At 39.8% G+C, this 27,848-nt stretch overlaps 2 protein-coding genes across 4 annotated transcripts; one reads left to right on the top strand and one right to left on the bottom strand.

Moving 5' to 3' along the window:
- Window positions 1-239: 239 nt before the first annotated feature.
- Window positions 240-26,188, bottom strand: ICE2 (interactor of little elongation complex ELL subunit 2). 2 transcript variants are annotated; one of them, XM_033070418.1, is made up of 15 exons: window positions 26,101-26,188; window positions 25,104-25,208; window positions 22,671-22,938; window positions 21,673-21,792; window positions 20,266-20,400; window positions 15,511-15,627; window positions 14,248-14,407; window positions 12,659-12,843; window positions 11,235-12,189; window positions 9,085-9,263; window positions 7,524-7,653; window positions 3,237-3,321; window positions 3,062-3,112; window positions 1,834-2,086; window positions 240-1,148 (listed from the first exon to the last, which is right to left on the bottom strand). In XM_033070418.1, exons 1-15 carry the CDS (start codon window positions 26,127-26,129, stop codon window positions 957-959), a joined length of 2,964 nt encoding a protein of 987 aa, XP_032926309.1. In that variant the 5' UTR covers window positions 26,130-26,188; the 3' UTR covers window positions 240-956. The 2 variants fall into 2 exon arrangements, with proteins under 2 accessions (XP_032926309.1, XP_032926310.1); XM_033070419.1 differs by lacking the exons at window positions 22,671-22,938; window positions 26,101-26,188 and having other exon boundaries at window positions 25,104-25,178.
- On the top strand, window positions 16,811-20,259 carry LOC117001819. 2 transcript variants are annotated; one of them, XM_033070421.1, is made up of 2 exons: window positions 16,811-17,629; window positions 17,792-20,259. In XM_033070421.1, the coding sequence occupies exons 1-2, from the start codon at window positions 16,826-16,828 to the stop codon at window positions 19,304-19,306; spliced, it is 2,319 nt and encodes a 772-aa protein (XP_032926312.1). In that variant the 5' UTR covers window positions 16,811-16,825; the 3' UTR covers window positions 19,307-20,259. The 2 variants fall into 2 exon arrangements, with proteins under 2 accessions (XP_032926312.1, XP_032926311.1); XM_033070420.1 differs by having other exon boundaries at window positions 16,811-20,259.
- Window positions 26,189-27,848: the final 1,660 nt, after the last annotated feature.

Here is a 27,848-nt window from a genome sequence, read left to right as displayed (position 1 = left end):
TGCAGATAAAACAAGCAGTGGTCCAAAAAAAGAATAAACTGAATAACTTAATAAAATATATCTAACAGTTGGAAAAAAGCCACATCAGAAAATGCTTTGTATTTCACAAAGAACTTTTTAATATACATTCATTATTGAAGACTAATTTCAAAAAACTCCCTACCTTTTAGCAGGTATACTCCAGTAAACACCCTTATGACATTAAAACATGTCCTATCAAGTCTCAGTGAGCAGCAGAATGCTTGATCAGGTGTGTACTTGGTAACTTCCTCAGTCCAAACAAAAGACTTGGAAGAACACCTTTAAGACCTCTGCTTTTTGTGATAGTTTAAACACGCAAAAATGCAGCTCTCCTGTTATTGTTTTACTTGTTTAGTTGTACTTGTAAGTTTCCCAATGCAAATTTATTCAAATGAGCACAGCTTTTGTCCTTCATTTGTTACACCATTCAAAAAAGAACGTCTTTTTGTTAGCTATTTAAAAGCCAGTAGACACCACGAATCAAAAAAGCTAAATAATTAAATCCAAGTTGTTCCCCTATACACAATGTACAAAGTGAAATATATCTTTAAAATATGTGAGAACAAAAATCTGTAGTGAATCTGGAAGAACTGGGAAAGCTGAGAAGCTGCATTTCTTATTACATGGTGTTAGAGGTTGTTGTCAGCCACTGCTTCACTCTTCAAGATGCAGCTTTTATATAAAAATCACCAGACCAACAGAAGATACTCTGTTCCCCATAACCAGCCAAGTGGCTGCAGCCACATCTTTTTTTTTTCCCTGACTGATTTTGAGATTTTCACATGAAACATATCCCTTGAGACACCAAAGGGTTAAAGGTTTAGAGAATGCTTCAGCTATTGGAGCCATTTCTCCTGCCAGCTTGTTCTGCCTCCTCTGAAGCTGCAAGAAACCTCAGATTTCTTGTGTCCTCTTGTTCTTCTTCAGGTTTATTCCTACTTCAGTTGCATTTTATTGAATTTAGTTTTCCACTTTTTCTTCACTTTTCTCTGCTTGCAGAAAGTCTTCCTCAGCTTCTTTGGAGCCACACCTTCATTTCTAACAGGCTGAGCTGGCTTGCCTCTTGTTTCCATAGCTACTGGCCTTCCTTCGTGGGGTGTGTCTGATTGTCCTTTCACCCCAGTCATCTACACACATATGGGGAGAGAATTAAAAAAAAACAACTCAGAAAACCAAACTAGAATTAACAGAATTAATAATCTTCAATCTGTATCGAGTACAAACATACACAACTACATTCAGACAACTGCCTTCTAATTTATGACGTTTCAAACAGACCCACAGGGCACATCTGGACTGGCACAGCTGGTTTTCAGTCACCAGAAAGAAGTGACCAATCCCCTTCCCTGCCTACGTGCCTGGATTTCCTTCTGGCAGAAACCAAAGTGCACAATGGAATTGGGAATGGCTGCATGACAATTTTGCCCTCATATGAAGTCAGGCTGTGGCTAAAACATGTAACTCCACCTACAAACAATCTCACAGTGCACAAAGCTAGGCACAGTTAGTACGTGGCTTTTACACAAATGAGTAAATCTCTGCTGAAAAAAAACCAATGCTTGAAAATTTTCTTACTTTTACAGGGCCATACTACTTCAAAAATAATAGAGGTGAGAGCAGGATCTTGGGGAAATTTCCAAAGCATGACAGGCATCACTTATTTACCAACATAAATTACAAAGCAGGATGGAATTCCCAAAAAATTTCTGACCCCCAAAGTTGACAGATAAACTAAATCAGCTGTACCCCAAGTGACTGAAATAGGTTATTCCTGCACTGCTAATGTGCTTTTCTATCAAGTGAGATACTGACCTTCTGTTTCCACCCTTCCCAGGGTGCAGGTGGAAAGGTGCATGGAACTCTTCCACTGCTTATGTGGCAGGGCAAAGGGAGGTTGGGATCCAGTGGAACCCATGGGACTGAGAGAGTGGCAGGTACAGCAGGTAGATCACTGTGAGCTTTGTGCAAATTATAGGATGATCTGCTCTTGTCAAGGGAACTCTTGTAAATTGAAACTGATGAATCTCCTGCAGCATGAGTCAATAAATAAGAGCCCTCCTCCAAACTAAAATGAGAAAAGTTCAGAATGAAAAATATTATCTTTAGATGTTTAGTCCCTTTAGATGTTTTATAAAAAGACTGTGCACAAGAATGCATTAATTAAACTGTATTGATAAATATGTACTAATTAATGTGTTCATAATGCATTCATAAAATACTAATTTATCAATAATGTACAGACTGTCATCATATTCAACTAAACACGTAAGCATACACTGAAAACCATCCATGATGGGCAAACTGTAATTCCTCAACCAGTATCTTACAAAGAACAATGCCCATGTGGACACAGACACAAAGAACAGACGAGCTTTCAACACACAGAGGATTAAACAGGTTCTCAGGAAGATGAAGGTCAACCAACTGCCCATATCAAAAATCTTAGCCAAAAATCATGAACCTACAGAATTAATAGAAAGCAGGAAAACCCCTCTGTAATTTGAATGAAAAGGTTTCACAATCAGTGCAAGAAGCACATGTCACAAAAAAATTAAGACACTTGCAGCCTGAAAACCTTGAAGTAGCTATGTAAAGAAGCAGGAGAAAGCTTGTCCAGAGAAAGACAGGCTGCTAAAAGTCAAGGTAAGCGGAAGTGAACACAGTAGTGTTATTTCTACAATTCAAGCAGAAAGTCTAACAAAACCCAACTGCCCAAACTCTGTGTGGCAGCTGTACACATAACATTACACCTCACTCCTGTGAACTGCTTACTCAGCCCCAAGGAGTCCAGTTTCCTCTCTTGGAAAACTGGTTCCAATACCTCAAGTTCTTATTATTTTGCACCATTCATGCAAACCTTGTAAAACCAAGCCTATTTTACACAGTACTATTATGATAGACCTAGGAGAACCTGTAAAATATGGATTTGTTCATGTATATGAAGAAATAAAAACCAGAGTAGGCAAACATTCTAGAGAAGAAACAAAATGAGCTGGGCAATGCAGAAAACAAATACAATGAACAAAAATTTAGAACTTACTCAGACACCTTCTTCAAAACATTATGGAGTATATTTAATGAATTTGCAGGTCTGTGAAAGAAAAAAATAGCAACAGTAGTAACTTGCAAGGCTTTGGATTTGCAATTCATTGCTGTTGGGGGTTGTCTTCTTCCCCCCAGGACAATTACTAAAAAAACTTCCTACAAATACTCACTTAATCAATCCAAGTTTTTCTTTTAAAGTTTCTGGAGAAATCTTTTCTAGCATAATAAGCTTTGATGTAAAAGCATCAATATGTCCTGAAAAAAAAATTCAATTAATACGCTAAAAATAAAGCCAAACAAATGTAAGAGCATAATTTGCAGACCTAATGCCTTTTTAAAAGGATAAAAACTTTGTTCTTTTGGCATAGAACAGTGAAAAGTATTTATCAATTTTGCACCATAACAGAGAGTAAAATGTGCAGCTGCTTTAAGTAAAGAGAGCTGTACCTTGACTGTCTTTCTAAACCAGGAGATGCCTGACTCCAGCAAACCTTTTATCTTGGGTGGTGTGTGGGATACACAACCTTACCTTGCCATGGCCTTAACTTCATCAGGTAGTTTGTATCTTCACAAGTTTATTTGACCCTTTTCACTTTTCTTCCTCACTGGACAGATCTCGAAAGCTGATCTTTAACAACAAATTTACTTTTGTGTTTAATATACTTGCTTTTCTATTCTGATCTATTGCATGACTTTCTGGGGATGCCGACCTTTGTCTCAATTTTTTTCCCCCATCCTCACCTGAGAAATTGCAATTTACAACTCAGGCCTTGATTATGGCAAGCTGTGAAAGACTATTTGTCTTTGACACAGTGAGAAGCAGCAATTCAAAGCTCTCCTCATCACATTTTTAAAATAAAGGCTGCCAAGGACAATTTAGCTCACATTTCACTTGATGAGCAGTAAGGATCACCAGCATAGCTTGGACATGGATTTGATGACTGTACCTTGCCTTCTGGTTCTCTCTTATGCTGAGGTTTTCCCAGAAATCTTTTCTATTTCAGTTCCCACAAGGAGGATGAGGAAAAGGCAGCAAAATAAAATACAGCCTACTCAGTGGAATTTACTGTCTTACTACAAATCTGCTCTCTTAGGAAGTGTAAATACTTTAGCAGTTAAAACTGCTAAATCAAAACATTTCACATTCCAAGCTATCCATTACTAAGTTTATGTGTTGTGTAAGAAAACTAAGTAATAACTCTCACTTTAACAAATTTAAAAAGATGCACCAGGACAACTGATTTCTTTTAAACACGGTGCATTTGTTACTTTTCTTGATATCAGTGCAAGACTAAGCAGCTAAATTTCATATTCTACATTGCTGACTACAAAAAGAGACTTGAAGTCATTATTGAAAACATAATTAAAAAAAAAAATCTGTTTGTGTTCTCTATTCCTCACCAGCCTCTCCTCAAATCAGACTTCTCTATTTCTAAACACACTCACAATGTAACTGGGAAAAAAAAAATAACAATTACAAAATACCTATGAACTACCTCCATCTAGTTTATATAATTATATCTGATTCAAGAATTGACTGATTGAAAATACTTGTCATGTAGCAGTTACCCATACACTAAGTATTTTTCCCAACCCATTCTTCAGATAATGTTAATTTAAGGGCCAATATTATTCCATTCATGTGAAGGCAAACTGTTCTTGCAGAAAGTGTTGCTTGGGCACTTATTGCAAATAAGTGAATAATGGTCAGGGCAAAATGCTCCCATTAATCAGCCAAGCTTATCACAACTTTATTCACTGCCTAGGTCAAGTACAAGTGCCTTATTTGGGAAGTTTATCACAGAGATTACTGCCTTTGCAGATGCAAGATTTCCTATCTGAGTAGCAAGGGGACTCAACAAACAAGCCAGGTGCTTTGCTAGCCAGAGGAACACAGCGCTCTTTGTTTGATGATAGTATCTCTGCTTTTTGAGAACATCCTGAAAAAAAAATCAACTTCATCTTCCCCCTGCAGTTGCTACAGGAAGGCCGTGGTTACACGCCTGATTTCTTTCTCAACCACTGGGCTGGTGGCGCTGCTGAGTATGGCAGAGCTGAGATCCTCCCTCTGCCACACACAGCAGCGCTGGACAATTTGGGGACATAGGCCAAGGTCCAAAGAACTTTTCATCCATGCTTAACTGGTAATCCAAGAGATGGATGAGACAGTGAGTTAAGCTTTTTCAAGAGCCAAAAACATCTATGCAGTTTACCACTGCTACACGCTTACAACTTAAAGGCTTAACTGGCTGATCAAGAATGCAAGCTACTGTGTTAGTAAGATTATAGTTTTTAAACCACACTCATACTGTAAGGTAAATTTTAAAAGAGCAGTAAGTTTATCACTTAACAAAATGTTTGATTTAAAATTCTTTTATTACAGAACACAGAATTTCACTTAAAACAATTCAAATTACAGCATGATTTCAGAAGCTCTCTGCCTTTCTCCTTACACTGAACAGATCACTGCAGTAAGTCTTACTATCAGGTATCAGATTAGTGACAGAGAATGAGAGATTCACCCCACTTTAAGTTGCCCATAGCACAAGGATATCATCACCCTCAGAGAACTGTCCCTGGAGTTTCAGACAAAGCTCTCTGCTGCAAAGAGCCCTCTGACTAAATCTGGACACTTGCAACACTGCATTTTTCACAGCTCCCTTAGGAATACAAACTGAAAGGCAGAATTTCACAGCTACCTTGCAATAAGAGCAGAAGACTCCCCAGGCAGAATATGGTAACAGTTTTCTATTAAAAACTGTGGTAGATGCTCTTTCCTACAACAGATACTTCCACATATTTTTTTATCTACCTCTAAAAGAAGCTACATGGCAATACCAAGAATCTGCCCCACAGGCCAGGAGCTCCCATTTGCAGTACAAGACAGTGACAACACAGGGAAACCTGTGCCTCCTCAGAGCCCACAAAAGGAGAGATCCTGTGCACCCCAGGGCTTGCTTCTGGAAAGAGTGTATCCAGGAACTGACAAACATGACTGGAATAAGCAGTGCTTCTCAATCCTAAAGACACTTTATCCCAAGCATGGGAGCAAAGGAGGACAGGCCAGTGCAGCTGGCCAGCCTAGGGCACTGCCTGTTCACAGCCAGCAGTGCCTACAGGAGGCACACACAGAAAAGCTGTGCTGGAAACACATCTACAACAATGCCTGCACGCCCAGCCTGCTTTCTCCTACATTCCCAAGAGCCTCCATAAAAAGGGGTGGTGGCTGGATGAACTCCTGTGCAAGCCATTCCTTCAGCATCCTGTAACTGATGGGAGATTAGATAGACACTCACTCCTCCACTCTGTGTACTTCACAAACATCAGCACTCTCTCCACAGTTCACTGTTTCCTTACACTGCCTGCCACTCTGGAAATGCAATAAAACCTTTGATAACATTTCCTACAGGAAGCCCAACTACAATGTAGCTCAGTATGCTGGATAAATCCTCAGTATAAATATCCAGAATGCACTCAGTTACAGTGCTCTGCTCGTTAGAGAGAAGCAATGCCTCTGTACCGTACATTAAGATACAGTTACAAATAGAGAACTCTGTACACAATTAGCTCTTCATAAGGATTTCTTTTCTAATGGAATGGAAAAACCACATTAAGAACTGCTTTTAAAGTTTAAAATTAGAAACATAATTTCCATTGAATAAAGAGAGCAGACTAAGATGCAATCGGCAAATACATTAGATTTCACATAATCCCAATAATTCTACAGTAGCTTGCACAGTTTGTATGTAAAAAACTGGAAAACAGAAGTCAGCATTTCTGAAATAGCATTCTGATGTGGGCCAACAACAGCAAAAGTGTAATTCAGTGCACAAGTGGAAAGGTTAGGCAACCAAAGACCACAACTGCTGCCATAACAACCCTAAAACCCAGATTTGTTTCTACAAAAAAGCGAGGCAGTCCCCACTGCAGAACATTCACTCACTGTACAAACAGGACAGCCCCCATTCAGTAGCGTGTGCCAAGCATATTCTGAATATCAATTAACCACTTTGTTGCAAATTTTCCCTTTTAAAATCTTATTAATTACAAAATAATTGGTATCAGAAAGCTCTCCATATATTAAAATGGCTGTTAAAATAATCTGGTCACATTCTTTATATGTATCATTTCAATTTCTCTACACAACATATATCTCAACAAATATAAAAACTTCCCTGAGTTTTAAAAATGTCACTGTACAAACATGAATACAGTATTTTCTATAGGACATGGATACTATTTATCTAAAACCAAAGTTGGGATATCTTCATCCAGCATCCAAAAGAAATTTCAGACAAAGAACTTACTGAAGATAAATGTGAAAAAACAAAAATTAGAAAGTTAAAATAAGAAAGGATATATGGAATACACCTTCAATAAATACGTATCTCTTCTGTTATTCTACAAATACTCACACATATATGTGTCTTAAGCAAAAACTCAAAACATGAACTTACCAACATAAAATAAGCATTTAGAATTCAGCATACTCTGTGTCCACAGTTGGCACACTTCACTTTCTGTAAGAGCTTCAACACCATAGTAGGCTTGGTATTCCAGTTTTGGTAACAGGAACAGGGGAGTCGGCTGAAAAAGAGAAGATAAAAGAAAAAATTAGCACTCATTGTCCAAAAACATTCACAATTTAACTACATTTTGTAGTTTATTATAACCACAGTCCTCCACCATAGCTGAAGCAACAAAGTCATTTCAGAGGTTCTTTTTGAAGGTCCCCATTCTATGAAATCCACAGTACAAACACTAGAGTACAGAGACTTTATACAGAGAAAGATTAAAAGGACAGGGCAGGGCAGAAAGAAAAAAGGCCTGGGCAATCTTTTGCAAATAATAAAATTCTACCACTTAGTAATTTTTCCATGTAACTAAATTGATTTCAAGTTTACACTTCTATGCTCTACTGCTCTCTGCAGCAATTTAAGAAAAACCACACAATTCTCATTAGCTTATTATTAGGAGAAATCTGCCATTTATCACTCCTGTCAGAATCTCACTTGAAATTAGAACCTAATGCTTGGACTCTCATTTGAAATCAGAGGCTACCCTAACTAGAGAGTTAACCCTAAGGAGCACTGTCAGTTCTCACAGACAACCCACAGTTTAAATTTCAGCAGAAATAAAAAAAAAAAACCACAACAAGTGATGTTTCTGAATACCAAAGCAGTTATTCCCAGGCATTTATGAGCAGTGGATCAATAGCAAAAAGATGGGATTTCCTCAAATAAGATTCTAAGCACAGACTCTTGACAAGTAGTCAGTGTTGCAATGATTATTTCCATTTCGACAAAGCATAAACACCTCACAAAACACCTGCCTGCTGTAATTCTGGGGTTCTCAAGAGGGACATACAACAATAAATTTGCTGAATGATCAGGAGAACACTTTAAAAAATGACAAAATTACTGAGAATTACAGAATAAAGTTTCCTTCTCCTCATGCTGCAAGGAGTATGTCGATTACAGTTGTATTCAAATTACTTAATTCCATGAGATAAACTATTTGCTAAGAAATGTCACAGTATTTTCAAGCAGAACAAACAGAATCTCTTTTTGTGTTCTCTGTTGTTCATTTTATCTCCTATTTCTCTGCTTAACTAAGCATAATAGCAAGGTTGAATCCTGTTTGAAAGTATTTATTATCATGAACATTTTTAAAATCTTGGGCCAAATGCCTAACAATTTCATTAATTTTTAGGAATAGTTCAAAATTACTTTTTTAAAAATAAGTATCATTACCCAGGAATATTACTGTATTAAAAAATGGAGAATCACACTTTCTTATCTTCTAATCAAGTAGCTTTAAAGAAATCTCAAGTTATTCTTCCCTGTCTTGCTATAGCAAATATTTACTTACAGAAGACACACTGCAGAGTCACAATTGTTTCAGTGAAAGCACAAATCCTATCAAGGACTGGGAATCCCAGAAATGCCAGTTGAGAACAACTGTTTAAAAAAAAAAAAAAAACAAAAACCTAAAAAAAGCTGAAAACAAAATTTTTACCTTTTGGGCTTTTCTCTTTTTCTGGTATTGTTGCAGTGACCTGACTTTCTGCACATTGCAACGCACGAGTAACAAAAGATCACTCAAACTGAAGAGCTTGTACACAACATTGCCTTCTTCAGGTTCTTGATACTCTGAAGGGTCCTCTTCAAGCAGCAGAAGTTCACTTGGCAGCTTTCCTAGAGATAATGAATAAACCAGAAAATGACAAGCTTGGACATTCTTTACCATGAAGTTGATTAGCTTTGTTCCCTTGCAGTAGAGTTTTTTGTTCATTTTTTTCTTTTACTCTGGGATGTTTTGTTTTGTAAAATTTTGGGGTGAAAGCTACTTTGTTAGGCACAAAAAAGTCACATATCAAAAAAAACCTTAAAATAATTTGGGAAGCATTCACTCAAAGACTTTATTATTGAATAATCCCACATCATTAGATTTCTCTAAAACAGAGCACACTCCAAATGTGAGACTTCATTCTGATATAAATGTAGTTCAAAAATTGTTTGTTAAGCCACAGTCACTCAGAACAAAGGAGAGAAAAATTTTATTTACAATTAATGCCTTCTGAGAGAGAGCTGCCATCCATTCATTAGGGACTGAAGTAACTGAAGTCTCAGGTCTGGATGGCAGCACAAGCCTCCACATCACATGGAGCTCAACTTCACTCTGGATACCAGCATATTCAAGAGGTGCTACTGGATCTCCCAGAGCAGTTTTGAGTACATTAATAAACATCCCTTCAACCCTTAGAAACATTTTAACAGAACATTTCAAATCAACACAGTAGACTCCAAATTGGTTTTCTGAAAATGTAACCAATTCTTTCTTTTTTTGCCCTGCAGATATGTGGAAGTATGTGTGAAAATGACACCTACAAATAGGGACTGCTGTAGTGCTATGAACAAATAAATTTTTAACATTAAGAGTTTATGTGCATGCACACTGTGGGAGATTTTATCCAAGGAACTGGAAGTAATTTTCTGTTAGTAAAATATATAACTCAAATCTGGCTTTCTGCAAAACAGACATGCAAAGAAATTTCTCAGCTTGCCACAGAACTTCCAAATTGTGCCTTCTATTCTACACAGTAACTCTTCAGCATGTTGACAATACTGGTTGCACAATCTCTATTAAAAAATTCTATCAAATAGCATCTGAACTCTATCTTTTTAACAGAGAGAAATAAAGCACCATGCCTCTCAGCCTTTCAAACTACGAGAGGAGACATGGTCTTAGTGATTTTTCAGTTAAAGCAATAAAAATGTAGGACGTGATAACACGATTTCAACGAAAACTGATTTCATTGTGTCAACCTATAGATAAAGTAATTCATTCCTACATGATCAAATGCACACCTCCTCAGAAAATACCAAACATGTTTTCCCACCAAAAAGCGTGGATTTGTTGGAATGAAATATTTGAGAAGAGACTCTGTCCTGACACAACCTGTCTGGTTTCCTGCGTATTTATCTAACACACTGAAGTGTTTCTAACGTCAGCTGTACAGAGCTCAGAAGCAACTCGGACATGTGAGGAAAACCTCCAGGGCCATGGTCCCCAAGATCTTCACAACTTGCAATTCTAGGCTAAGGTCCAGGGAAAGCATAGATTCAATATGCCTGAAAACCTGGAGAGGTGGCTTGTAGTGAATCCTCATTTGTCTTCTGGGACACAGTGCTGGGAGTTAGGCAACAGCAACTGAACCAAACTTAAGACACACAAATTCAATTTTTTTTTTCATTTTTAATTGCCTAACTCAATTAATTTTTATTCTACAAAAAATAAAAATAATTCTACTTTTGATTGACAAGGAACTACTTTTGCAGACTAGACTACTCAAATATTTGAATTTCCATGCAAAAATAACTCATTCCACTACCAAACAATTTATTTTCCTTGCTTAAAACCCTTATGTAAGACAACTTGTTTCTTTACAGTAAAACAGTATTTCACATTCACCTCTGTGGAAAAACAGCTCCCAGTGTCCCCTTCTGTGTGCAAGACACTAATTCCCACACAGAGAAGATACTGTTAAATTGAGCCACATCTCAATGTAAATCAATGTAACAGATGCACAATTGACACATTCTTCAGATAAAGGAGGTAAAGTGTTTTCTGTTCAATTTTCCCCCTTATGCAATGACCACACTTACTCTCTGGCACTCCCTCAAAAAGCCATGTCCACGTATTTCTGGAGGAGCTGGTGGGATTGGAGGCTGGAGTTGGCAGAGTTTCTGTGCTAGAGGTCACCAGTGTTTTTGGAGACTGAGGCAGCTGGGCTGTCACAGCATTAGAATTATCAGAGCTCACCACTGGCTCATGAGCTTTTTGGGAAGGGGACTTGAGAAGTTCAGTTTGCATTTTCAAAATTTCCCCGACAGGATCCAATTCTCTGGATAACTTTCTTGGAGGTTTCTTGGAGGTTTTTTTTCCTTGATCCATGGTATCTGAGCAGTCACTGATGCTTGCTAAAGGACACTGGGTAGGGGAAGGAGACCTGGCAGTCTCTGCTGAGGTACAAGAAACAGTGGTTGGTACAGCAGGTTGGCAACAAGCAGTAGTTTCATAGTCTGAATCAATCACCAAACGCTCTTCGTCTGTGTCACTACTGCATAAAGAAGTGTAAGTCTCTCTTTTCTGTGCAGCATCAGGCTCTTTCTCAGAACTCACTGCAACAGATAGAGGATTTAATTTTGTTTCATTGTCCAATACTTCCTTGGTCAAGACATCCTGTGTTTTGTTCAGTCCTATCTCTACTGACTGAAAGCTTTTACAAGGAGAATGCTCTTGAGGGCTGAAGCACGGAATGCCATTTAATGACGGACGCTGCACACTGGCACATGCTGAATCTTCTCGCTCAGAAAGTGGGTTTTTCTCCTCTTCATCTCCACTGTTTATGGTGGATGAATTCTTCTCCCCCATTTTTAGGCCATGAGGTAAAATTTTAGCAGTGTTATTAGCTGCAGGAAAAGTGCTTTCCATTTTACAAGTTCTTGAGACCTTGGTAGCTGCTCCGAAAGTTTCAAGCTCTGTAACATCATCATCGAAGTCCATCCCTGTGTCATCTGGAGGAGGAACTGTCCTGCACTGGTAGGTGTCAGAACACACCTTAACACAGGGATGAGAAGGTGGTAAAATTAAGAAACAACACAACAATAAAACAAACCAAGAAATGAGACATTGCCAAACTGAAAACACAGAAAATGTTCAACCATCCATATTTGACTGTTAGCAAAGAGGAGCAGTAATTGAAAAATGATGTTTCTTGTTTACCATTGAATGTCTTGGGTCATACAAGTTGAAAGGCCTTTCTACAGGGCAAAAGTTCATAGAACTTTTTCCATTGAAGGGAACTGATCAAAAGGCATTTTCATGAAGTAAACATTAAAGCTGAGATGCCCATGAAGAAGTATTTAAAGGAGCTAGACAGACATTTTCTAACAGGGTCTGTGACTCAGCAATAGAAAAACTCCCAAAAGAAAACCCAAATTTCCCTTTACCACAGAAAAAACACATTAGGAATCTGAATGCAAGTTTTTGGTTTTGCTTGTTTTTAATAACATGTGAACCTACATACATCCCACTGAAACAGGTTATCCTCAGCTGGTTTGTCCATTGATACATCAGAAATGGAAACATAAGATGTTTTAGTTCCTAGGAAATCCATTGGAATTTCATGGAAGATTTGATTCCTCTCTCTTACTGTCATTTCTTTTTTCAGCAGAGGTGGATCAACATAAACCACTTTAGCTGGTTTGCTACCTTTTCAAGAATGAAAAGAGATTGAGTACATATTAAATGAAAGGAAGAAAGACTGTTGTATAATTTAAATAATAAATTTTTCAACTTCCAATTACAGTCAAATCCACTTCACATACACACTAGAAGAAATGAAAAATGATTCTTTCATTCATTAGCAAAGAAAAGTATGTCCAGATATGGTGTGAATTATTATGATCCTGGAGCAGCAATATACACCACATTAACAGCTGAACATATTTCACATGCAGTTCTAAGAAGAGAATTTGTAAAATAAGAACTGAGGAGTTCTATACAGTACCGTATCATCCTGTTTTACAAAAAGGTATTTTTTCTTCCTTGTTTGAACGTAAATTCTTTTTTTTAAGTCTCATTGCCCAAGTGATAGCTGATTAGAAGAGAAATAAACTGCAGCTAACTGTCTGGCCTTCAGCTGCCCCACTCCCTTGTTTACACCTTAAGACTTACAAATGAATCACCCAAAAATAACCCTAACCCACTACAACAGAGAAAGTCAAGGTACATGGTGAACATAGTATCCCTGTTTCAGGAAAAAATTAAATTAAAGCAAGGAGTTGGTTACAGGGAAGTGTGAAAAGGGAAGGCTCAGGGAAACCCTTCAAGAACCACTGTGTATCTCTACTACACCCTGAATGCCCTTCAGGTATTAAGTTTTGGATCCAAGGATTAAGTTTAAAAACTAATGCTGCTACAAAAGGAGTCAGTCTTTACTGATAAAGTCATTTAATTTCACATAGGAAAGTGAAAATTCGTAAACACTGCAAACACTTGATAGCTTATTTATTATCTGTAAGTCTGCTACAGAAACTTGTGTAAAAAGCACAGAAAGGCATTCCAACACAACAAACATTATAAATACTTAAATAAACCACACTGTGTTCAAAAAAACAAGGTGTAAGGGAGGAAATTGATATTCAGATTACCGAAGAAGTGCTTGACAACTAAAGTAAAGCAGTCAGATGAGTTCATCAGTTTATTGAAACATTTCCTGTTGCAATTGAAAAAATTATCTTCATGGACATTCATTCCTTATTTACTTATATATTCCTCTATGGTGTAAATAGATCCTTTTAATTCAAGAAAATGTTTGTTCTTTGCTTTTTTATAAAATTCCAGAATTTCTCTGGTTTTTCAGTTTACTGAAATCAGTTCACTTGATAATTTTAACAACTCACAGTTTTGAAAAGCAAAACTGTTTTCAGCTGTTTTTTTTTGTTTTGGCTTTTTTTCCCCAGGTGGAAAAATAGCTGAATGTCCAAACTCAGTGTTTATGGTGGTAACTGTAGAGTAGAAAAAGGTATAGGAAACGATATCCAGTGACCCTGGATCAGCTTTCCAGCTGTTTTGGACAACCCCCGTAGTTTTAACAACAAAAGCATCCCATACCTGCAACAGTGATCACTTTAACACAAACTGGAATTTCCCACTGCTCCTTGTAGTTTAGTCCATGATTATTCAGTAAAGTAAATAATGATTGATCACTTAAAACAACTTGAGGACAGTACTTCAAAGCAAGTTTTTCTGCATTTGAATCTGAACTAACATCCTAAAGAGAAAAAAAAAAGTTATTTCATTCAAAGTTCCTCTTTTAAGAAACACACACAAATTTAAATTCACAAGAAAAACTTCAAACCAACCAAAAATGGATATGTACCACCCCCACCTCCAAAAAAAGTCCAAAGACTTTGGACACAAATGGTGTCAATGCCACGGTGCCAGGCTTCAAAATGAAATGAAAGTGAAAAAAACTTCCTTGAAAGTTTTCAGCTGAATCTTATGCATTCATGTTGCAGCATAAGAAAATATGTATTTTTAACTTATATTTTCAGTTAATTTCTCTACATTTGAATTACTAAGTTGAATAGGAATTTAGATAATCATGAAATATGGGAGTGTGCTGAACCAAAAAAAAAATCCCCAAACCAGATTAACTCACAAATATATACTACAGATCTTCTTACAAGTTAAGCAACAGCACAATAAAGACATCTAATAGTGAAGAATGGTTAAAACTGCACAGTTGTTTCCATAGAACCAATAGAATACATCTAATCACAATAGTGACTAGATATAAAGGACCTTAAAACAAATACAAAACCATCACGAATACAAATTCAGACTGAAATGATAAAATTGCTAAACTTTACAAGTACACATTTCCCTGAAGGAAGGAAGCTGGGAATGCTAATGAGGTTGAAGAGTATCATCAAGGACTGCAAAGATAATGGGAGTCCAGGAGCATTGAGGACCATGAGAGAACTAAGAAAAGCCCAGCTATATTCTTTTTTCTGCCACCTGAGACATCATCTGAAGGGCTCTGTTTACAGCTCTAACATCTTTGAGGCTTATACCACTCTCCTGCATCATCTCTGCTCCTTTTTTCAGCAAATATCTCTGAAATAACAGTGATTTTGTTGAAAGTTTGAGCTTTGATATGTGAAAAAAACCCCTCCTTAAATTAGCTGATAAAAAATTATGTGGAATAAACAGTCAAAAAACTCAGTTCTACAGAATGAAAACTCCCTGATTTTCACAGTAGAACACAAACAGAAATACCAGCTATTTAATGGTCCAATGCAGTCTAAAAAGGATCAGATTGCACTTCTGTACAAAATATGCCTTAAAAATGACAATAAAAAGGTTACTTACATTATGCATAACATGAGCCTTTTTTTCTGGGGTTATAATAGATGTAACAGTGCTATAATCTGTGGGCAGCTGAACAGGCATGGAAGGGAAATCTGTTTTACCATGTCTTACTGTACCCTGGGGAAAATCAAACAGTGTCAAAAAACAGCTTTCACAGCAATCATGCTCACTCAACACTGCATTTCTTAAGAAGAAAAGTATTAGGAATTGTCACAGGTGCATTATAAAGTTATGTAATATGAGAAAACATACTATTAATGTAATCTTTTTATAGCAACATCTGGCAAAAAGGGTTAACAGACTTAATACCAAAATAATTGTATTACAGGTTTAATTAATAATTTAAATTATAACCCCTAACTCAAGTAATAGAGGCAGCCCTGGAAAGAGACCTGTGACTGAGCTTCTCTCTCTTTTTACAATGTCTGCCACAGGCCAGTTATGTGAAGTAGAAGAGCTTTAGATTTGTTCTAACTAACCCATAAAGGCTCCCAAGGCAGCAATAGCTCCCAAGAGATCATCACAGCTAAGACTTTTCTAGCTGTGATCTCTCTGTCTGGGTCCTACAACACGTGGTGGAAAAGCACAAGAGGGACCATATCTGACATGGGAGAATTTTCAGCGTTGAAATGCCTGTGGGAAGTTTTCTGCCCAGTGAATTATTATGTGCTTTGGGAACTGGTTCCATCTCACAGCAAGAGATTTCCAGGAACAAAGCATTTATGGGTCATGTGAATCAAGTTCAGATTGGAAAGGGTTCGGGGGGCTCTGCCTGTTTTATCAAGGGAACCCCTGGGGGTCCATTATGACCCGTGGGTCTGCGCGTGTCAGGCGTTTGGTCGCCATTACGAGTTCCTGAGCTGAGGTAGAGATGGAGGGTGGGGCCAGCCTGGCACTTGGCACCTGTGACATCACAGGAGCAGCATCAGCGTCACAATGGGGGCAGCTCTATCAACCCAAGCAGCAGGTGACCCTGCTCCAGTACAGCCTCGGCGAGCGGCGAGCACGCACGCAGAGAGAAGGCTGTGCTGAACGCGGGACGAGGGTCACGGCAGAACCGCGAGTATCCGGGGAGCCACTTCCCACTGGGCATCCAGAGGCGATTCCTTGTGGAACGCCTTTGGCAGGGCACGGTGCCGCTGCTGCTGGGGCAGCGGCACAGCCTTGCAGCCTGCCAGCTGCCTGGGCCCCTCCTTCCTGCTTTCATATAGATCCCTGGGACTCCTGTCCCCACTTTCCCTATCAGTACCTCTCTCCCATCTTCACCCAACCCATACTCAACTCTTAGGCCAACCCCTACTCAAGTGCTGAGGCCATGCTTCGCACTACACTCCTTTTCTTGCTTCTGCAGGGCTTCATCCAGTACCCGCAGCAGGCCGGCGATGGGCTGGATGAGGCCGCACGGGAGCGCATGCAGCAGCGCACTGATTTTCTGAACCAGGAAATGACTCGGCTGATGGAGGAACTGGAGCAGAACACCCTGGAGCACGGTGGTGTGGCCTGGGGAGTCCTGCTGGTCTGGCAGTTCTGGGCTGTGACCGGACTCCTTGTCCTTCTCCTGGCGCTGTGGTTTGGACTCCACAAAATCAGATGTGATCCAGACAACAGTGGCCACAAGGAGAGCTCCAGCAACAACTCGGCGGAGGAGCAAGAAGGAGACAACATGTTTGCAAAAAGAGAAGTAGGAAATGACAATGGAAATGTGGAAGAGGACAGTAAGGACAGAAATGAAGAAGGCAGCAATGCAGATGTTGAAGAGGATGATAAGGACAGAAATGAAGAAGGCAATATTGTGGATGAAAAGGCAGAAAGCAACGTGGGAAATGAAGTGAAACAAGGCTCTGACAATGCAAAGGAAGAAGCAAACAACAATAAGAAGGAGGATGAAGTTAACGTTGCTGGAAATGAAGCAAAAGAAAGTTCTGATGATGCAAAGGAAGAAGTAAACAATGAGAAGGTGGAGGAAGTCAATGCTGATGGAAATGAAGCAAAAGAAAGTTCTGATGATGCAAAGGAAGAAGCAAAGAACAGTGAGAAGGTGGAGGAAGTCAATGTTGATGGAAATGAAGCAAAAGAAGTTTCTGATGATGCAAATGAAGAAGTAAACAACAATGAGAAGGTGGAGGAAGTCAATGCTGATGGAAATGAAGCAAAAGAAGGTTCTGATGATGCAAAGGAAAAAATAAAGAACAATGAGAAGGTGGAGGAAGTCAATGTTGATGGAAATGAAGCAAAAGAAGGTTCTGATGATGCAAAGGAAAAAACAAAGAACAATGAGAAGGTGGAGGAAGTCAATGTTGATGGAAATGAAGCAAAAGAAGGTTCTGATGATGCAAATGAAGAAGTAAACAACAATGAGAAGGTGGAGGAAGTCAATGTTGATGGAAATGAAGCAAAAGAAGGTTCTGATGATGTCAATGAAGAAGTAAACAACAATGAGAAGGTGGAGGAAGTCAATGTTGATGGAAATGAAGCAAAAGAAGGTTCTCATGATGCCAACGAAGAAATAAACAACAATGAGAAGGTGGAGGAAGTCAATGTTGATGGAAATGAAGCAAAAGAAGGTTCTCATGATGCCAATGAAGAAGTAAACAACAATGAGAAGGGGGAGGAAGTCAATATTGCTAGAAATGAAGAGGGCAAACACGATGCAAAGGAAGAAGATGATGGCCACAATGTTCCAAGGAACCCTGGAAGCCTTTTAGAGGAGCGCATACAGCTGCCTGCTCTGGACCTGGACAAGGGTTGCTCCATCATAACAGACCTGATGGACAAACTCACAGATATCTTTGGACAAAGCTGGTCCAACAGCTTCTACCCGGTGCCACAACAAGCCATCGGAGTGGGCAGCGCTTTTGAAGGCTGGAGTCCCCGCGCACAAGATCTTGTTTACCATGTGCTTGTCCCACTGAGTCCCCCTCCGGGACATGCCTTCCACCTGGAGCTGGACACTGCAGGGGTGCTCCAGAGGAATGGCTATGTCCGTGTGGAGCTGCTGTGCACCTGCACAAGGGAGCAGCTGGGGGAGGACATGCTATGTTTCCTCCACCACTCTGACGAGGAGTTGAGACGGGACCAGGACCCCAGCCTCCTGGATACCCTCTGCACTGATGGCTATCTAGATGTGGACAAAACTGTCCATTGGTTCTATCAATTCATGAAAGAAGCCTGGGTGCTTTCACCTCAATCACGCCATTGGCGTTTAAGATTGCTGCCCTCCAGCCGCTCCTGTAAATTTCAGCTTCGGAAAGACCAGGAAAGCCTCATGGTTGAGGTAATCTTAGGAGTGAGGCAAGGAGAATCTGATATCTTTGTGGGCAGCCAGCCTACTGAAGTAGACATCCCAAGCACAACATGGCTAGAGACCTATGGAGTGGCAGAGGTAAAATTCTTCAGACACATTTCCAGGCAGGCCCCTCATGACAGCTGGCACTGCAAGTGCCTGCAGCTCCTCAGCCGCATCCTGAGAGAGGCAGGTTTCTCCAGCTATGCCCTGAAAACAGTGATGATGCACCTCCTCAACACCATACCCCTGACACAGTGGGGCAGGAAGGATTTCTGGCGGCGCATGAAGGACACCGTGATGTACCTCCACTGCTCGCTGGACACAAAGCAGCTGAACCACTTCATCATAGGCAACAAGAGGCTTCCCATGGACATCAGTTTGCCCTCAGACTTCCGCGTGGCTGAATCCCCCAACCTCTTCCAGCACATAGCCAGCAGCCCAGATGCCCACAAGAAGGCTATGGAGGAGTACACTCACCTGCTACGGCAGCTCAAACAAATGCTGTTCTAAGCCTTTGAAAGAGATCTCCGCGCACAGAGCTGTGCTTTTAGGGCCTCATTTACTACATATATTAATACCTTCTAGTTAGTGAATTTACTATATATATTAGGACCACCCAGTTAGTGAATTTGCTACAGATATTAGGACCCCCTAGTCAAGGAATTTACTATATATATATGAGGATCCTCTAGTTAGTAAATTTACTACATATATTGGGACCCCCTAGTCAAGGAATTTACTATATATATATATGAGGATCCTCTAGTTAGTAAATTTACTATATATATTGGGACCCCCTAGTCAAGGAATTTACTATATATATATGAGGATCCTCTAGTTAGTAAATTTACTATATATATTGGGACCCCCTAGTCAAGGAATTTACTATATATATATATGAGGATCCTCTAGTTAGTAAATTTACTATATATATTGGGACCCCCTAGTCAAGGAATTTACTATATATATGAGGATCCTCTAGTTAGTGAACTTACTATATATATTAGGATCCTCTAGTTAAGGAATTTACTATATATATCTGAGGATCCTCCAGTCAGTGAATTTACTATATACATTAGGACCCTCTAGTTAAGGAATTTACTATATATATATGAGGATCCTCTAGTTAGTGAATTTACTATATGTAACGAGGACCCTCTAGTTAGTGAATTACTATATATATTAATGTGCCCTAGTTAGTGCATCCTGCAATCCCAAATCTTCTTTTGTTACTGTTTCAATAAACTGAACTATTCCATTATCTGGACTGTGCAATCTCTTTGTGAACTCAAACAGACCTAGAGTATTTGTAAATTCCACTAGGTGTGAATTTGGGACTGGTTGGGAGTAGGCACTGTTAGCAGCAACCCTCTTTTGCAAAAATCCCTAATCCTTGCATAACACAAATTGATGAAATTCTTCTTACTTAAAAAACCCCACAAACCCAGTATGTGTGCATAAGGTATTACCATTGCAAGAAGACTTTTTTCCAGCCTGAAGGTCAGCTGTGTATGAAACTTTCCTCCCATGATACTCATGACCTCCTTCAGGGTGTAAAACTCTGGATACTTCTGTACATGCCCAATACACACACGTAGCAATTCCTAACACAAAAAGAAAAATCATTTATGCATTTGTATCTTTCACAAGAATTTAATTTTGAAAAGTTTTTTCTGCAATTTCAAGTTGCATTTAAAAACTTGCAGGTAACAATACACATCTATAATCCTCTTACAATCACTGCTATGAGAACTGCAATATATTCCAAATTCTCCTCAGCCCTTCATAAACAAGGCTGATAATGTATGCACACAGCTCAGGCCAATCACTAAAAATATACAGTTTAGTAGAGTATGAAACATGTTAAACTGGGTAATTTTCTTTTTAGTTATTTATTTTAGTTTTTAGAGGAAGTAATATTTTTTGTGTTATTACCAGCTTACACTATGCCTAAGCACAAGTCACAAAGATAAAGGCATAGGATTATTCCATTTGTGTTTAAACTCACTATCATGTCAACTCTATATTACAATAACTGAATTAGGTATTTAGGATAGGATATTTAGATTTTATTTAGGAACGAGAATGTTATTTCTTCAAGCATTGGTCAAAACAAAATATAGGTGTCTATTTCATTTTTAAGTCAGGGTATCAACAATAAATAGGACTTGAAAGTCTGGAGACACATTTTGTGACTAGATGACAAGATACAAAATTGCAAAGCCAATACCGGTATTTAGGGGGCAAAAAAAAAAGAAAGCAAGACGTTTGTCTTTGCATGTGCTCAAATTCTGTGTTAACCCACTAATGGAAAAGTTTAATGAACCTATATTCTGGTTTTTTTCAAAAATGTGCTATAAACCCAAGAATGATACATGAAGTTTTATTCATGTTTGATCTTAGAATCATCAAAGTGGATACTTAACACAGCAGGAACTTGCAGAGAGAGGGTTATGATTAAAGCCTGAGTAACTTCTAATTAAAGTGACTTTATAACAGGCTTTTCCTGTGGAGGAAAGCTTAACGTTCTGTCCAGCAGTGCATATTTAGGATCCACTTCTCAATGGAAGCGCACACCTAAAATGCATCTCCTCCTTTCCCAAATATAAGTAAGCAATTTATTTATTTGATGAATAAATATTTTTGCAGTACTGTAAAAAGTGATTTGACTTCCATCACACCTTTTTGGCTCCAGTGAACCACAGGCCAAGGCACGCTGCACAGCACAAGGGAAACGGCCCCTTCCCCATCTCATCCCAACACGAAATCAGCAGCTCAGGCACATCACATCCCACGAGCAGCGTTACGTATTCTCATCACAATCCCAAGACAATTTTTTAAGAAGGGCTGGAATGAAGCACGGCATTAGTAATTACCTCGGTATAACAGAGTGCATCTTCAGAGATGGTATCATAATCTTGGGCACAGCTCTTTGCAGCATTTTGGGCAAATTTCATAAATTCTGCAATTTCATTGTTTACTACTTCTTTCATTTGCTGCAAGGAAGGAAAAATCTATTTTTAAGACAGAACAGAATCCTCTATAATAGATATGTAACCAACAAAATTTCCAGACAGTACAGGTAATGATATGAGGGAACAGACTCTACTTCCTACTCAATTTGGCAAGTGTTCAGTTTCACTTGAGTAAAAATTTTTTTGCAAGGCTCATTTCCTTTAAAAAACAAAAAATCCCAAAGCAACAACACACCATCTCCAACAAACAGCAGGTCTCTTTTTTATATGGTGATTTATAAACAGAGAGGTTACAAGACATGGTTGATGAAGTTCACACAGCAAAGTAACAAAGATATCTGAGTTCTGATTTCATGAGAAATAATAAGTAAGGACAACGCAGTAGTTACTTAACCTACTGCTGGGAAACAATATTCCCATTGTTACAGCACAAAATAAAGAAATCAGCATTAACAAGGAAGCACAGAAAACAAAATGTAATGGCTCATAACAATTTGCTGATTAATTACCCGATTAATTACGTTTTACAGGACTCAACTACAATGATTCTCCCAGCCAACACAAAGGTGGCCCATTTAAACATTGCTGAGACTCAGCCTTTCTCCTGTGTGAGCACAGCAGGGCAGCACACAGGGCCCTCCCCTGCTAATGAGCAAAGCTCCCACAGCTGCAAAGCTCACAAGAAAATATATCCACAGCCCAACACCACCTAATACTGCTACATGCCCCTATGAATGCTAAAATCACAGGACAACTTCATTACTTAAAAAACCCCAATTTCAATGAAATACACTTGAAATGTCTATTAAAAAGCTTGTCCTGAATATTTTTTCCATTTTCCTTTATTCTTTGTAAGAACAAAAAATTGTATGACTCCCTTTGTGATGGTCATATCTTACCATATATGTGAAAAATTCTCTTTGACTTGCTGCACTGACTTGGAAATGGTTTCTTTTTTTTGAGAATTTAGTCATCAGATACAAATATGTTTTCTGCTCCTTCTCAGTCAAACAAGAGGTAAATGGATAGGGGAGTCTGGGTTCTGGAAGAGGATTGTCATCAGCTGGGCTTTTAGCCTCCACCTCAAGTGATTCTGCAGCCTGCGTGCTAAAAGTCTGCCTGTTTTCTGAAGAGTTTGCCAATGCCTCCACATTTTTCTTAGCTTCTCTGAAAGAAAAGTAACAAATTAACAAATTTACAGTCTTCACATAAATACCAGTATTAGTCAAAAACAATAAAGGCAGCTGTGCAAGCCTGAACTGCTCTGAGAAACACTGCTCCTCCAATTCCTGTGCCAGTGGATCGTTCTTATTCTGAAACTTCACCTCTACAATCAGACTAACCCTTAGTGCCAGAAGCAGGTCTGTAACTCGTTTAAAAACAAACAAACAAACAAACAAGTAGGGTTTTCTTTTTCTAAAAAACCAAAATAATCTTAACAAGCTAAATATGAAACACATTCTTTGTTCTGGAAACACATATTATTAATGAAAACAAAGAATCTCCACATTTCATCAGTCACTCATGGCCACTATTCAGAAACTATTTGTACTCAGAAAGGTCAGACTTGTCAGTCAGTTCTGATAGTAAAGGAGAAATATTTAACCAGAAAAAGCCTTTCCTTCACTGCAGAAGAATAAAATTAAAATTACTTCATTGTAACAATAGTAATTCCAGATTTTAATGAAGAAATTCTTACAGATTACACAAATCAAGCACTTAATTTTCTACCCTAAACAATGCTGGAATCAGTCACCAAAAATAATAGTAGGCTAGGGCAAGGGGTATGGCTGTTCTAAGAACAATAAATTAACATAAAGCTTGTTCTCAAAACAACTCCAGTAAACAAAGGCCAACCAGCCTGGCCCTGGTCTACTTAAAATAATTGTACTTAAGACAAAAATATTTAAGGGTAACAAAATGAACTTTAACTGCTGATCTTGGAAAAAGTATAATTTTAAGATACTATTTCAGCAGTAGAAAACATCTCAAGTGTCATTCAAACCAGCAGTATCACATCCACAGCTCTTAATAACACTTCACAGCTGTCTCTCTAAATATGAGAATGTGTCCATCTTTGTGGCACAAACTGGCAAATTTAATTAAGCTGTAGCAGCAACAAGATGCTGACTCAGATATGCCAGTGTAAGAACATCAAGAAATTCTAGCAGCTTAAATTGGCTATATTCAGCACTGAATGAAATGGCAGCACATCAAGATCATTTCAGTATGCACTGCTGTCACAGTCTTCATTGGGGTGCAAACCAAAATAATCTAACAGAGCTTTTCTGTCCATATTTACAGCATTATACTTTATTTGAGCTGACGGCTTAAAATTTTTCCCCTTCAGCTTATCAGCAAACTGCTTTCACTGCTTCTACACCAAGAGAACACACACTTGTGTAAATATCTATGAGAAACTCCCAAAATTTAGCACATTTCCTCCAGCTTTTACTTTCTCACTTGCTTCAACAGGTTTAATTTTTCTTCCTCTTCACTCTGGTCACACAACCCAGCTCCATCCACTTCTGATTTTTATCAGGTGCAACCTCTCTAGCTTCTTCTGGCTGTAAACCTACTCCAACCACACACAGTTGGTCACAATCCCATTCCTGAGCATCCACTCCAGAAACTCTTCCAAGGAAGAATCCCACAGTAGTATCAGATGTGCCAGTAACAAGCTGTAAGGCTGTGCTCCTATCTTGCCAATTCAAGGAAAGTTGCTCAAATAGACATGAGCCAGAACAGCCTTCTCCAGGTAAAGCCATGGGATGAACTCATGTGATGTAACAGGTAGCCCCTCAAATGCACATTCTCTTTGTCAGTTCATAAAAACACCCCTTCTGAACAAACTTTCCACACATGCTGAATTCCCCACTTACATTTCCCATCCACATTCCTTCCAGTGTGAAGGTTCATGCACCGGGCATCACCTTCACCTCCCTTTTCAGCTTAGTAACTTCTCAAGCCAAGAGTCTAAATACAGTCCTCCAAAAGCTGAGATCCAGCAGCATGAGCCACACTTTTCACTACGTGAAATAAATGTTATTCTACTTTCTCATCCCAAGAAAATATAGAAACTACACCAAAACTGCCAAAACAACACTACCTGTTACTAGCTGTGTTCACACAGCTTCATTTCCCAGACCAAAGGACCCAACCCAGACTCCTCCTGCTTTCTGAGGCTTCACAACAAATAAAGCACTGGCCATGAACTGGCCCAAGGACTCAGTAACAAATCCTTGCATGCCAGACAACATGCAGCTTTTCCCAAAACAGTATGGGGATCCATAGGATGATAACGAAGAGAACAAAATGATAAAATAATATACCTGTTTGATAAATGCCAGAGTTCAGAGAGGCTCAGAGACAAGGAATATTTTTCATAAAGTTCATGGGAGAAAAATACTTCTTGGCCATTTTTTGGTGAAATGTCCCTAACAAAAGAAAAATTAAAAATAAATATATTGCAAAACAAATAAAAATTAAAGGCCACATCTGCCCCTGAGAAATAAAAACAATAATTAATTTATATAAAAAGAGGCTACCTACAAACTTGTTCCAATTTCCTCTTTACAGGAGTTACGTATGTACTAATGCCTTAGGTTCTTTGATTGTAAAATATATACGATCTTCACAGAACAAAATAATTTCATTAATACAGAATATAAATTCTAAGTATGGTGAGAGAAATTCTGATGAGACTTTGCTACTTTCACACGTTCATGAATCAAAATAGAAGCTTTGTGTTGAAATCACTGGAATTTTTGAGAAAAATACACCGGTTTAAGCTTCTCAGAGAAGAACTGTTGTCTTCTACGCTGATCTGACCTTCTATATTGCCTTTTTCTTTTTTCTAACACAGCCGTTCAAGCGAACAGGGTTTATACAATCCCAACCTTCCTAACTATTGTGAAAATTACGAGCGTCGATTTTATTCACGTTTTACCTCACAAACTAACTCCAACCCAGCTCTCCTCTCTGGGGTTAAAGAGCCCAATTAAGTATTTGCAGGGCTTTCCGCACTAGAATCAGGAGCGGTGTCCCCGCCCAGAAGCCCCGCCGTGGATTCCCAGATCCACAGTCCCGGAGCCCGCCCGGCCCCACAGCCCGGCGCTCCTCAGGGAACGCCCGCGCTCCTCCCGCTCGCAAGGCGGGAGCCACAGCCAACACCTCGGGGCGGTGTCCGGCGGGGCGGGAACCGAGCCCGCCCCGCTCCCCCGGGCCGCCGTGCGTTCTGCTCCTGGCGGCGCAGCGCAGAGCTCTGTCCGCCGCCCACACCTCACGCGCGCCCGGCCAGGCCGCTCAGGGTGAGGGAGACGCGCTCACCATGTCAGCGGCGGCCCCGCGGCCGCCATCTTGGCCAAGCCCTCAAGGGCACCAATTCGCAGCTCCTCTTCTGACCGCCGCGCGAGCCCTCCGCAGGGCACTGACCAATCAGCGCCCGGCGCACGGGTCAAGTGTTCTGAACCAGCCAATAGGGATGCGGGCTCCAGCAGCGCCTCAGACTGGCCGCCATTTTGTGGCGGGCGGGGCGGATGGTGGCGTGGAGTCGAATTGTGTGGGGAGATCTGCTCCGTGTTCACAGGCGGGACCGAGGCGGGGTCTGTCAGGAGGTGGAAGTCTCGGGCAGTGCATCCCCCCCCCCCTTCCCTCCCCGGGCATTTCAGAGGTGGGGCCCTGGGCTGAGGGTGAATGGCTCGGGTGGCTTCTCCCGGTGTGGTGAGGTGCAGAGGTGGGGGCGGTCTGTCTCTGGGAGGTTGGAGCCTCGTGAGAGGGCTGAGGTGCCCATAGAGGCGGTTGCGTTTCTCAACTTCCTTACTCTTTGAGGCGTTCAGATTCCCTGCCTGGCTCACTTCTCGTGAGCAGAGCCGCAAAACCATTTTTAACTGATGGGCAAGCTTCCCAGTGTGGTAAAACGTGGAATTCGGGTATTCTCAGAACCTGGGTGATGGAAACTCATTTACTTGTGGTGTTAAAAGAAAAGGTGATGCCGGTCACTGCTCTAAAGTTGGGGAAATTATGAGGGCAGAGTGTGTGCTTGGTGTCCCCTGATTAAAACGGGGGGCTATTACACAAATACAGGAAAACCTAGAGTTGATTCAGAATGATTTCCAAACCCTCCAACAAGGGAGTCTTCACCTTGCTTGCAGATCAGTTTTAAGGTCAGTGATTTTCATTCTGCCCTCTTGACTAGTTTATCTTAGAGAAGCAGCAAGGTTTTCTGTCCCACTGGAAAGACCGACCCAGAGCCTAGCCGTGGAGTGACGTCCTTGTCCTTGTGGAGAGATGTTAGTTCCCAACCCAGGTATGGTAACAGTTCTGTAGCTGAATTATGAGAACGCCTATTTTGATGAATGTGGCAGCTTAAATCCTGCTTCAGGCTGCGTCTCTCTAAAACCTGCAGTACTGTTTTTTGTTGTTTTTTTTTTTTAATAAAATGATTCTACTTCCTCCTGGTTATCTTTGTACTTCCATGACATAAACATTAACTACTGGGAGGGCAGGGAGGGTGATGAAACAGTGGCACAGGTTGCCCGGGGAGGTTTTGGAGTCACCATATTTGGAACTATCCAAAAGCTGGACGTGGGCCTGGGCAACCAGATCAAGGAGGCCCTGCCTGTGACCTTTGAATTCCCTGTCACCCTCAGCAGTTCTGTGGTTCTGTGAAATAATCAGAAGTCAAACCCACCACCTCCTAACGTACAGTTAGCTTTCCAGCTTTCCTTATGGCAGGCAGGGAGTCTTCAGTTTGTTTCACCTCAGGAAAAACTCCTGTGTTTTATAAAGAATTACACAGTTCTTTTTAAAGCTCTTCCCTAACCTGTATCTTGGTGATTAGGAAATCTCCTGTGACTGGGAAGACTGGGCAGGAATTGTGTCCTGAGGATAAGAAAATTAAATCTGTGTTTTCAGTGTCTTGACTGCTGTAGACATGGAGATGCTGTAGAACACATGGCACTGCTTAGTGCTACTGTTCTAGGAGTTATCACTTACACTGCTTTTTTGGTAGAGTTGATCTGTAGGTGAAGGCTGCTTCCAGATACAGTGCTTCAAAGATGAATGCTGGAATCTAT

The sequence above is a fragment of the Catharus ustulatus genome, chromosome 12, assembly GCF_009819885.2.
Source record: "Catharus ustulatus isolate bCatUst1 chromosome 12, bCatUst1.pri.v2, whole genome shotgun sequence".
NCBI lineage: Eukaryota > Metazoa > Chordata > Aves > Passeriformes > Turdidae > Catharus > Catharus ustulatus.
This window is presented reverse-complemented; position numbering and strand designations above follow the sequence as displayed.